This window comes from Charadrius vociferus, unplaced genomic scaffold (genome assembly GCF_000708025.1).
Source record: "Charadrius vociferus isolate BGI_N301 unplaced genomic scaffold, ASM70802v2 scaffold190, whole genome shotgun sequence".
NCBI lineage: Eukaryota > Metazoa > Chordata > Aves > Charadriiformes > Charadriidae > Charadrius > Charadrius vociferus.
This window is the reverse complement of record NW_009646608.1, coordinates 6,029,301-6,042,430: the sequence shown is the minus strand read 5'-3', so window position 1 is coordinate 6,042,430 and position 13,130 is coordinate 6,029,301. Positions and strand designations below refer to the sequence as shown.

The following is a 13,130-nucleotide window of genomic DNA, read 5'->3' as shown; positions in this document are numbered from 1 at the left end:
AGCAGGATTATTCAGCAGGTGAAAAAGGTCTAATTCCTCATCAAGTTATGTATTTTTAAGTTAGCCCCATTATGACAGCTAGTGGTTTTATTGCTGTTAGGTGTTGCCAGATTTTTCTTGCCCTCTCTACGCTGCATGGTACCGCAGCGCAGCCAGAGGGATGTGTGTGCACTGCCAACGCTATTTCTACAAAGCCCAGAACCTGCAGATCCTGAGATCTTCCTGCTGCTTCAGTTCAACCTGAGAGCGCATCAATCAACTTAAAAACCTGCCTCTTTGTGCTTCCATTATAGACAGGTATTACTATAATCATTAATATATATTAGTATATAGGGCTACTGGATTACATAATTAATATTCTATTTCTCCAGTATGATACTGCATTAGATAATTAGTATCTAACTGATATTGATCCATATGAATACATGATTATAGATTTGGCAAGTCAAATGAGCACACGTCATTTTGCAGCCAAACAGAGAGCAATAACTCTTGCCTGAAGCGTAAAAATGTCACACCAAGAAGCACGGGATTTGGGGACACAATTGGGAAAGAAGCAGCAATGTGGTACCACAAGTTGTCCTGTAAAACACTCTTGAAACAGCTATTCGCTGTTTACTATTCTAAACAGAGCTCTATTTTTTTTTTTTAATAAAAAAGCGCTTATTTAACTTGGATGGGAGCTAGAACTTCTACCTAGAATAAACCCCTTGGGTCAGTCACCCACATTATCCCTTCTTAGCCTACACTCTGAAAAGATTGGGTTTGAATTTCACATCGACACTCAGTGATTCGATCCCTGGTTTTCTTTCAAGTCTCTCAGATAAACTGAAGGAGACGCAGGTGAGACCCACGCTCATAACAACAGCAAGGCAAGAAGTGTCCTCTCTGAGATCAGTCCAAGCCAAGTCACCACTCAGGGCCCTGATAAATTATTCTATTTGTTTTGAACATGCATAATTCAATGAAAGGAAACGATTTTTTTTTATTTTTTTTTTCCTTATCTTGGACGCCAACCACTCTTTGAAACTTGCCCCGACAAGATTTTTCTGTGCCAGTGGAAGAGCCAGAAAGCACCAGGCAGCATGCAGGGCTGGGAGCTCGGCATGGCTGGTGGGCAGGGTGTGGGAGCGATGGCTCTGAACCACCTTCCTGCTTCCTGAAGCCTGGAAATCATGGGAACTTTCAGGAGGGGAACATAAATAAATAAATAAATAAAATCAAGCCACTGATTTGGATCTAAATATGGATTCAGGAGTTTAAATTTCTGATTGTGCTGTCATCATGGCTAGAAACCACGTCTGTGTCCTCCATCACACCTTAAATAAACCGAAAGTTTATTTATAAAAATAAATAAGTAAAAAAAAAATCAAAATACTGAAGTACTTTAAATGAGAAATTACTTAAGAAGGTGACACACCACACAGCTCACTGCAAGTCAAGTGCTGCAACCATGCGCTAACAATGACTCACGGCAGATTCATTACACATTTTCTTTAGTTTACGTATTTTGCTAGAGGCGAGGTTGTCAAAAATAAGAAAAAAATAAAAAGAAGTAAAGAAAAGGTGAGGAGAATTGCAGGGCTGCTCGTCCGGAGCTGCCACCAGCACGCTGCTCACCTGGAGACTCCCGCGTCCGCTTGCGTTCCAGCAGGGAAGAATCGGGACATGGCTCCAGTGAACACCAGCTTTCACGGTTTATCTGAAAAACAAACCAGAGCAAATCAAAGAAAAGCCACTCTCGCTAACATCCCTGTTAAGCTGCTTCTGCAATGTCATTCTGCATCGACCAGCAGATATATAGCTATAGCTTAGTTTTGTCCCAATAATAAAAATCTTAAAAGTAACTTAGGACTTCTTCATTTTTTAGCGTCACTAAACAAACCATCAAAATATGCCCCAAAAAATTATTTCTCTGCGGAAAGTATGATTTCAAGGTGGCTCCCACTCAAGGCAGGAGTTCAAAGGGAGGATGAGCCAGCGTTTAAGCTACTAGTTGAGGACTGAAGGAACCCGGCTTCAATTCTGACTTCCATTTGTAGCGGGACTGCAGACAAGTTCCTCCCCTGCTTTACGCCTCGGTTCACTACCCACAGAATAGCAATTCCTTACCGCCCATATTGCTGTAGAGATAATTACTTTAAAGACAGTAAGGCACTCTGATAATGTGGAAATGAGTGCTAGGGAAGTGCCCAGGTCATAGTGAGAACCAGAAGCACTTTGTGTTTGCATTAACCAAAATGATGAACATGTTAGAAACCCCCGTTTTAACACTAAGACGTATCACATGGTTTATTTCAACATGAGCCCTTATCATCTCCTCCTGTCCCTCTCACCCCTTCCGTGACTTCCAGTCTTTCAGCAACTGTGACTGATCTGTTCTCAGCCTTCTCTCCTGTCTGCCTCTGCTTTACTCTTCCTCACTTGGGTCGTGTTGTCCAACATTCTGATTCTGAAGTCTGCTGGACTATCCACAACCCTTGGCTCAGCCAACACATGCTTCCCATCGCTTTTGTCTACAGCTCGTAGACTCTGGAAGCCCCTTTGCTCTTTCTCCTTGGGCAGCTCTGCCGTTCCTCCTAGCCAAACACCTCTATTTGTCAAACGCAAGCAAATCTCAGCTGGACGATCCCATGTCCCACATCATGAGATCCAGAGGTTGTTTCCCCTCCAGACCTGTCTCAACACACAGGATCTCACATGTTATGTTGTAGCTAAAAGCAAGCTACTGAAATGGGTGACTTTGATTTTATATGCCAACTATTTCTCGTACCCTGCCTCTGGTTTTCCTTTTCTTGCCTAAAACAATTTCCTTTTCCCTCTCTCTGTCAAACAGAGAATTTTTACTATTTGCTTTTTGCCTCTGACCTGTCTTCAAATCTCCTCCACGATGCTGCTCCATTTTTGCAGTCCCATGCTGGATTCTCATCCCCGCAATGTTGTTTTCTCCCATGCTATGAAATGCACTGCTTTTTCCTTTTTACTCTTTTTTTTTTTCTTTTCCCCCTTAAATAAAGAAAAAACAAGTATCTCCTACCCTTGACCTGACTTGCTGCTTTGACTAACGACCCGTGTCCTTCTTCCCTTTCTCGCTGAGATCATGGAACGTATTATTTGCAGTATGTTGGCCGGCGCTCCTCACCAGTCTGGCTGCATCCCCCTGCCCTTCACTGGAGGGGCTCCTGCCAGCACCTCCCCTCACCTCCTCCTCGCCACACCACAGAGTCAATGCTCCCCCAGACCTGTCAGCTACTTTCTAAGCACATTTCTCTTCCTTAGGTTTTGTCCTCCTCCGTACTTCTATGATGACAAAATGGGGTTGGAAGGGCCTTTGACAGGTCAGCTAGTCCGCTTCTGCTGCTCCAAGTCCCGCTCAACTATAATCTTAGAGGTCTTAATCCAGGATGCCCTTAAAATCCTCCAGCAGAGAGGATGCCGTGACCTTCCCCAGTCAGCAATTCTTGCTGGGGGAGACAGGGAAGCAGCAGAGAAGATCAGAGAGGGGAAAAATGAGCAGAAGTCTCCCAGACGAGGTGAAGGAGATCTTGTGCTCTACTAGAGGCAGGTCTCAGGGTGACCTCAGTGCACACCCCTGGACGTCCCTCACCACCTCCATGCAATTTTACAGGCTATTTTTCTTAGATATGACGTACGCATCCTATTGGTTGCTCGCTGCCTCTGCTTATACATATGCATTATACACACATTCATTCTAAGATCCCATTAGACCCCTATACGTATGCTCGTCTAAGATCCCATCCTTCCCTGCACCTCTACTCAACACACATACACACAGCCATATACCCATCTTCTTTTTACATATATCACACATACATATAAAACGAGAGGTGGAAAGGGGAAGAGAGGCAGTCTGAAGTCTGAAAAAGGCGTTTGGAAGCAAATACTCAAAACAATTACTTTTTTTGTTTTCCAAAGTGACATAAAGATGGTGAATTTTAACTGTTGCATGGGCAGTGGGACACCGTTCGGATTTTTTCAACAGCAGAAACACACACCTTGTTCTCAGCAAAGCTGAGGGATATCTAACCTTAGCAACTGAACTCCACTGCAGAATTTATACATACTTTTTTAGTCTTAAAAGAGCTGTAAAGTCAATAAATATCACATCATGACTGCAAAGTCAACAGATATCACGTTAATATTCTTTTCTCTCCAGACAAAGCGGAATCTATTTTGCAGCACAGCATCTTACGTTTTACTAAAGGCAAATCTAGAGGTTGAGCCAGAGCACACATAGAACGACAAATGCAAATGTGCTCAACTCCACACAAATGAAGGAATGACCCGTTTCAGTTATAAAATCAAATTCTGCCCCCTTCTGACTGGCTTGTACCTAAATCCTTCCTCATCGTATTCAGCCTCATCCTCCTTACTCTTAAACCAATGTATCCCCATCACATTTAAGGGAACTACTCCTCATTTATATTTATATTCAGTATTGGAAATTGATAATTAAACATCCTGTTCAATAATTAGCAGTAAGAAAGCGAAATACGAGGAGGTTCAAGTCTCTCAGTTGATTGGCAATAGAATAAACTATATTAGGCTGAATTAACATTATATTTTTTCCTTTAATAGAACCAATTGAGTCATTCACTGAAAATGCATTATAGACATTGGCATTTTTTCAAAAAAGATTGGAGTATTTTTCCCATTACCCAGCCAGCTCTCTCCTCTGCCCTGTGACTTTGCCAAGTATTGAAAAACGTCTGCTTTTTTCTGCAAAAAGAAGTAATGAGAGAGTAACACTGAGGTTTAAGGTGCTGTTTCAGATATACCTGACTAGCTACAAAAGAAAACATTAGGAACTAAGTATTTATCTCGGTAGTCCCAATTCAGGAATAATAATAATAATCACCATCAAAATACAAACAAAGGAAACCACTACTATATACAAGTATTCCCTACGCCAAAACGAGCCCAGACAGGATTTGAGGGAGGTTTAACTGCGTGCTCTCAGGAAACTGGGTGGTCCCCAGACACTCAAAACACAACCCCCACTATCCCCAGCCCAACACTGAGTACTGGGATCCCTCCTCGACAGCTGAATTCTGCCCATCTTTACTCAGGACTGCAGGCGCAGACAGTAAGGGCCGTAGAGAAAATACCATTATAAAATATATTCCTCCCTTCTTCCCTCTGTTTTTGCTAAGAGAAACTCAAGAACTGGACTGCAGCCCGGTGGCCACGGAAGATGATAAAACCCCCACGCACTTTCTGCCTTGTCCACACTGATTATAGCCCATGGATTCTGGGCATCCCAAGACTTTGCGGCGGGAGCAGAGGATGCAGCGGCGTTCAGATGGCAGAAGGGAATACGAAACAGCCTCTGGGAACAGAGTTTCAATACGCAGCTTTTGAAAAAACGCCAGCAGAGAACTGGCTGTTTTTCCATGCAGAAGCCTGAATGTGTTTATCTGCAGCTCAGACGCAGAATGAATCATGGAAGCACATCCCCAGGCACCAGAAAAGTGAATCCCGAAGGATTTTCTGTTTGCCTGTGAAATGCTAGCAGACTTAATGTCCAAAGAGGGCTTTAGGACAGCAGCTGGAGTTGCAAGCAGCAGACGGTTCGATTGCTCTTTCTGGGCACACATGGATGTATTTTCTGACTTTGAGACGTCTTCCTGCAGACGCTGAATTTGAAACTTGAACTGACTTAATGCAGAAACCTCTTTGCATAAGAAAAGGACGGCACTGGACAACCTGCAAGGCAAACAGGGCTGCCGTGTCCTCCATCACGTGGGAACGATGAGTGACTCCAGCTCCTATTCCCAGCCTCTTCCTTCCTCTCCCCCTGCACGACAGCCTTGGCCAGGAGTTCTCTGACCCCCTCCAGCACCCACCAGTCCTGTGTGGTGCCTGCCCAGGAAAACCAGAATCGGGACCTCTCCTTCTCGGAAGACATTTCCAAAATATCTCCTTTTGGTAGAGCGGCGCAGCGGAGGGCTCGCTAGAAACACTCGTCTCAGGGACCAGTCGCTACATGGCTCTCATGCACCTCTCTGACCTTTCTACCATGGAAAAGTCCATTTTGTCTCCCTCTGGTTTCATTTTATCTCTTCTTGCTTTCCATTTCACGCTAAAGAAAACATACTGACCTCTCAGGAAACCTTCCGCTATTTTAAACATTTGCACTTGTCAGTCTCACTGGTAACGATATAAATCAACATCTCCAGTACAGAAGGAACCAGATGATTCTAACTTTCATTTCCTAGCGAACCTCTAGAGATTCATCTTCCCTCCATATCGTTTTAACTTTGTCCTAAATTTACAGGTTTCCATTTCTTTTTTCTTTTTCCCCACAGCTTCCAGACTAAGTTCTTCCTTGCAACTAAAACCAGATACCACTGCACATAGGAAAATGTTTAATATAGTCATTCTAGCTTGCTTGGTGTATCATAAAGCACCTGTAAACCATCCTGAGCAATAACTGACACTAGGAAAGATTAGAAATACCCACTGAAAAACAAAAATAGCAGAACACATGCAATACTTTAAATGCAACTATAACTAATTTGTTCAATAATCATGAATGATACCATGATTTATTCTTTAAATTTTAATGCAAATCTTAATTCTCCTCTAGGAACTACCTGTTCCCGAAAATTTCCTCTAGGACAGTTTTCACTGAAGAAAATTGTACGCGTAACTGGAATTCAATGTTTATTCTTAGCAACTTTTAACTTTGCAATTCCAATTTTGATGGAATAATCCAGTCTGCTTTCACTCTGGAACTAAAACTAAAGCAACAGTTGATTTGCCCCCTTCACAAAAACCACCTTTCAAGATCCTCCATACCTCTTTCAAAAGGAAGGTGAGGGATGGGGCACCTGGGGAAGGTCTTTTCATCATCTTCCTTCAACAGGCGTTGATGCAACCAAACTCCAGACACACAAAACTCACATTAAGAGCAAAAATCGCTGCTTTGACGGTCATCTTGCCAGACGACATTCAGAGCAGACATATCAATTTCCTTATGAATTCCAGATTTTTTTTAATTGCTTATTTAAAGTTTTTGTAATCTCCCTGAGTATTTGCTTGGCTTAAGCTTAATGGGAAGGTTTTACAACATGCATGAGGAACACAAAGACCGTTCTCCAATGCATGCCAAAAGCGACAAAGTGACAACACTTGTATTTCTGCAATGATTTCTATAGAGATTTATCTTCTAGCACTGGGAATATGCTACATCAAGCCTTTCACCTTTACAGATTGGGTGACACTGACCCAGGACAACATTTTTTTTGAAGAGGTTCAAAGTGACCTCATTGACAGTGGCCAGAGAGCGCTGCTATAGAGAACTATGCGAAAGGATTACACCAGAAGAGGCTCCTACAACCACACAACATTTTAAATGACTGAATAAATTAGCACTTTGTGGTGCAAGAGCAACTCCGAATTCCTAGAGTGCACTTTTCCCCCTGGCAATGTCCCAGCCAGGGAAAGGAGCAAGAACATTTTCCAGCCCTTGGCACTGGGATGTCCTCCTCCACCAGTAGAAGGAGAGTCCTGGTAACAACAAACTTTCATCAAGCTTTAAAAACAGCAGCAATGGCTTTGCATAAAAACAATCTCGACAAAAACGGGAGAAAAATTCCCCCAAACACGTTTGTGCCTAAGGTGAAAACACATTAGTCTCATTTAAGTTATTCTTTCGGTTCTAATTCTACATGAGACATGAACAGATATACTCAAAAGTTCTACACATCATCATAAATACACTTCTCTCCTGCTGTCCCATCAATAACCAAACCACTGCAGACAGATGCAGGATTAAAGTTCAGTCATTTTAAGGCCACAAAGTTCAATGAGACACTGCATCCAAGGACACCGCTTCCCTCAGCCCCAAACCCCAAAGAAGCAACGAACACCCTTACGTGTCAAATAACCAAAACCAAAATGCACAGAAAGAAATAAAAATGCTTTGTAAGTATGACAACATACAATGGAGGAAATCTTAGTTTCAGTTAATTTGGGGACCTTCTCCACATGCTACTTTTAGCTTCGGATGCTGCAGACGGCACTTTGCCTTGGATGGGCAGAGTTCATCCCAGAGGATCTGCTCCAGCACTGGGGTAGAGCTACCAGAGCAGCTCCCTGCCAGGAGGCACTACAGCAAATTGATAAGCTCCCCCTTTAATTTCAAAATGCTTTTATTATTTTTATAACACTGGGCTAGTTTTAATTTCATGAATAGCGTTCTGAATTTTAACTGGAAGCTGAATGGAATCTGTTCTTCTGAAGAGCAGCTAAACCAAACCTCATTTCCCCAGTTATGAAAAAACTTACACCTTCTGCCCGCACTTAAGATTCATCTACACAGGTGAAACGGAGATATAGGCAATGAACTCTTATAAAATATTTCCAGTTGTGATTACTCAGTCTCCCATTGTCAAAGTGAGCACATTTCTTATTTTCCAGCTTTGCGAAGCACAGCCTGTTCATCCAGACTGGAACGCTTGTCTAACTTCCCATGCATCGCGAGGTGCCAGCCAGTGTGGTATCTGCCTCCTCTCCCTTGAGAGTTATATTTGTGGTAGCAGGCACAACATAAAAATGAGACGGGGCTGCCAACTCACACATGGGCACACTGAGACCTCCCATTTTGGGTCTTGGAATAACATAGTGCAGTCTGCTTTACCCTGCACGTCGCTGCTCAGAACTCAAACTGTTCAGACAAGCAGATGTCCCACTTGCCCCACACCTTCTCCCTCATCTGCTACCACGCAATCCCAGCAGGAAAGATGATGGCAAATTTTTATGCCATTTCTGCATCACCCAGGGTGCCTGTGCAGTGGCAAACCACTGTGCTCAGTAACCAAAGTTCATCATGTTCGCGTTGCTGCAGCAGCAGAAAGAGCTGCAGTAAAGATGAAGCCCCACCTCAGACATAAGGGCTATGACACTGATGTACCTGCTGCCTCTTGCTTTTTTGTACATAGAATCATAGAATGGTTTAGGTTGGAAGGGACCTTGAAGATCATCTTGTTCCAACCCCCCGGCCATGGGCAGGGACACCTCCCACCAGACCAGGTTGCTCAAAGCCCCATCCAACCTGGCTCCTCCAGGGATGGGGCAGCCACAACTTCTCTGGGCAACTTGGGCCAGTGCCTCACCACCCGCAGAGTGTACATGGGGAGGACGAAGAAACAATGTTAAAGCTAAAAATAACTGTGTGCATCAACCCCCAAAATTGCTGAGGTTTTTTGTTGTTTTTTTTTTTTTTTTCGTAACTCCACAAGCCACTGTTTCGGGCACAATCTAAACATGGAAAATTTGAGCCCCAATGCACTGACCCTTCAGAAGACACGTGTATTGCAAAACAGTCGGTAGGAACCAAAACTCTTTTGCAGCTATATCTAAGAATGGTTTCAATGAATGCAAATAAATTACCATCTATAAACATTTAGTAACCAAAATGACACAAGATCTTCTTTGTTCACAACTTGTTCCAGTTGTCCTTCTCCCCCAGCTGTTTTTCTTTCCTATGTCACAGTTACCAAGTTCCCCGTCTTACAATGAAGCAAAGAACATATTCATCTACCACTTAAGGAAAAGACATCTTGTCGGAGTCAGTCTGCAGACCAAACCAAAAGCTGTTTGGTGCTCTGCAGGTATCTTGTCACAATTTCACCCGGATCAAACACCCCTGATGGATCCTCCTTGGGTTTCCTTTCGCTCTAAGGCTATTTACTTGCTTTTCAATACTTGACACTTAAGTAATCCTGTCCTTTTAACTCACCAAAATACAGTGGCTTAGATAAGATACAGTTTTACTTAAGTATTTTAATTCAAAACAAACCCAACAAAAAACCCCACCCCTGCAGCTCCCTCATTAAGGGTCTGATCCAACTCCCATCAACGTCAAGAGACGATCTGCCCCTGACGCACTCTCGTGCTGGCTTGGATCCCTAGATCATCAAATTTTAATTTCATCTACCGGTTATGTTATAGAAGCCAGCTAAAACATGAAGAGCGACCAAAAATCAAGCTCGAGTTGACTGTAACTCCAGCTGTCACCAGCACCCTCCTATTTTAAACATCTGCAGCCTGTCCAGCCCATGTTGGGAGCAGCACTGCGTGCACACATGCACACGTATATGGACACTGAGTCATTTGCAGGAACAGACAGTATAAGCCACAGCTCTGAAACTCAATTAGGAAAATACTGGTGGGAACTAACAAGAGCCACATTTTGGTACAAAATCTAAGCTTTGCTGAACAAAAACTAATTTAAGGAACTGATGACATCAGAAATACTGAAGTCAGATAATTATAGTGAATTACATTTCAACCCAGGCATTCAGATACTCTTAATAAAGAAAAAGATTGTGTTTTTTATATTGACAGCCAAAGTTGTCAGGGGTCCCAGGTCTTCTCCCAAGAATTATTAAGCAGTCATTTCACACAAGTAGTGTGTGCACAGTACGTCTACATTTTTTTAATGACTCATAGGGTGTCTAGAGATCGAAAACCATGGCATTCAATCCTCAACCAGCATCGTTAACGTAAGAGATCAAAAATACTCAACAAAATTGAGTTGGTAGAGAAAACAAGTTACAGTTATTTGTGTCACCAAAAACCAAAGGACACATTGAATTAAAGGAAGATGCTTTCATTCCTAAACACAGCAAGTTAACAAGTGCTAGGTCTATTTAATGCAGATAAAGTAGAAGAATTCACAGAATTCACAGAATTCACAGAATTGTTAGGGTTGGAAGGAACCTCTGGAGATCATCTAGTCCAACCCTCCTGCCAGAGCAGGGTCACCTACAGCACGTTACACAGGACAGCGTCCAGGCGGGTTTTGAATGTCTCCAGAGTGGGAGACTCCACCACCTCTCTGGGCAGCCTGTTCCAGTGCTCCACTACCCTCAAAGTAAAGAAGTTCCTTCTCATGTTAAGATGGAACTTCCTATGTTCAAGTTTATGCCCATTACCCCTCGTCCTATCACTGGGCGCCACTGAAAAAAGACTGCTCCCATCCCCCTGGCATCCTCCCATTAAGTATTTGTATGTATTAATAAGATCCCCCCTCAATCTTCTTTTCTCTAGACTAAAGAGACGCAAGTCCCTCAGCCTTTCCTCATAAGAAAGGAGCTCCAGTCCCCTAATCATCTTTGTTGCAGAATCATTTGAAAATAACATTTTTATACGTTCTCGTCTTGACTCAGAAACAAGGGCATGAAGCAAAAATCATAAAAAAGGAAGTCATACGACCATGCAGAAACCCATAGCCTCAGCTAAGAAAAGAGAGAAAAAGGGAGAGGGAAAGGAAATGCTCTTGCAGGAGTTCGTATCTCTACGTTGGGCTGCGTTTTGCAGTCCCTCTGGCTGCTTTCTGATTTCCATCCACTTTGCCAGGAAACTGCTGAAGCTCCAAAAAGCTGTTACGGAGACAGGACATTCCCAGACTGCCATCGTGCCATTTGGTGGAGCACTTGCTAATTTTAGATTAGAGGAGGAACACACTTGGACCATCATCCAAGAGCCACTCCTGGCTCTTGCTCCAACCCATCCTCAGACAAAACTCACACCCAAACAATAAGACCGACAGTAACTCCCTTCGAACACAAACTAAAAACAGAGGCAAAAGAGGATCCACCATGCCTTTTTTTGGCAGAATACATCTTTCAGGGGACACGTGCATTTCAACCCCAAAACGACCACTGGAAATTAAAACCCTTTGCCTAATGGCACCTCAGGCAGAAATCCCACCGAGCGGTGAAGGTTGCAAAGCAGGAGAGGACCACGTAACAGCAGAGGACAGGGAAGGCAGCCAGAGAGAGTTCTCCAAAAGGGTATCTGACTGCATGCCACAAGAGATTAGCTGGTTGCAGGGATAATAACTTCTGGCAAGAAATGGTTTGATAGCACTCAAAGCCATCTCCAGGCTGAAGGGCAAGAGCTCTTCCACCTGCTCCCCCCCTCTGCACCATCCAGCTGGGGGGCACAGGTACAGCGGGGAGCAGATCGACCCCTCAGAGATGGGGAAAGGAACCCGCAAATAAGTGTATGTAAACATCATACCTTTAACAACACAACATCTACAGTCCTGTCCACCTTGGAAATGTCGCACAGGCTGTATCGCCTCTTGTGGCGTTCGTACATTTTGTCCAAAAAGCCGGGAGCGGAGGAGCAGAGCCCACCATGAACCCTGGGCTGACCGTGGCTGGGCGCCCTCCAGACCTCTCACGGACGTGCTCAGAGGAGTCCCCGTGTCCCAGCACGCCCGCCTGCCCGAGCCTCTCAACTGGAAAAAAAAAACTCCAGAGCTGCAACCGGCTGATAAAGTCTTCTCGGAACAGATTTGCTTATACAGGCAACGCAGGAACTTATAGCAAACAAAAGGTATCTGAAGAGAGCTTTATACATATAGGATTATTTTTTTTTTGCAAGTGCTAAGAATGGTATCAGCCTTCCTGTTATAGTAATAATAATAACAATTAAAAAAAAAAAATGTTTTCCAGACAACTTCGGTATCCAAAAAAGCACCAGAATGAAAATCCTGCCCGAAAAGAGAACAAAAGCCAGATGTGTGCAGCAGGAACCTTGACGCTCCAAGAAGGAAGGCAGAAGGTAGGCGCAGCCACGACGGGTCTTATTCAGGAAAAAAAAGAAAAAGGGAAAAAAAAAAAAAAGCTGATCACCGTATCCAACGTAAATACTGTCACCAACGTAGTTTTTCTTTCACGCCCTCGTGCACTGAAAGAAACAATTAAAAAAGGTACTTTCCTCCTTTTGAGTCGGTCCACCGTTCACTAGACAGGAGGGCTCGGTTTTGCGTTAAGTTTAAATTTCTAATGACAGCACAGGGCTAAAGGAAAGAAAATAATGAAATAAAGCCACTCCCTCCTGATTTGGGCTGGGACGTCACTACTTGCCTTTTTAGTCCTGCGCCAGTGTTCTCCCAGCTTTCAAAATTTCTTTGCAGTTGTGGGAGCATGATTCATCTCTTCAGAGAGAGGAAAAAAAAAAAAAAAAAAAAAGGGGAGGGAGGGGGGAGAAGAAAAAGCAGCAGCTTTTCTTCGGGAGCCTCTTCCACCTCCGGCTGCAGGCGCTCGGCGTGTTCGCTTCCTCCAAAAAGAGATCGAGAAGCAATGGGA

At 43.6% G+C, this 13,130-nt stretch overlaps 1 protein-coding gene across 1 annotated transcript in view; it reads right to left on the bottom strand.

Annotated features, from left to right (window-relative positions):
• Positions 1 to 12,135, bottom strand: part of AKAP13 (A kinase (PRKA) anchor protein 13) — a 73,435-nt gene extending 61,300 nt beyond the window's left edge. The window contains exons 1-2 of the mRNA XM_009887179.1: positions 12,055 to 12,135; positions 1,621 to 1,702 (exon numbers count right to left, since the gene is read on the bottom strand). Coding sequence (XP_009885481.1) covers positions 1,621 to 1,702; positions 12,055 to 12,135 — 163 coding nt within the window. The remainder of the gene's footprint in view (positions 1 to 1,620; positions 1,703 to 12,054) is intronic.
• Between the last annotated feature and the right edge of the window lie 995 nt (positions 12,136 to 13,130).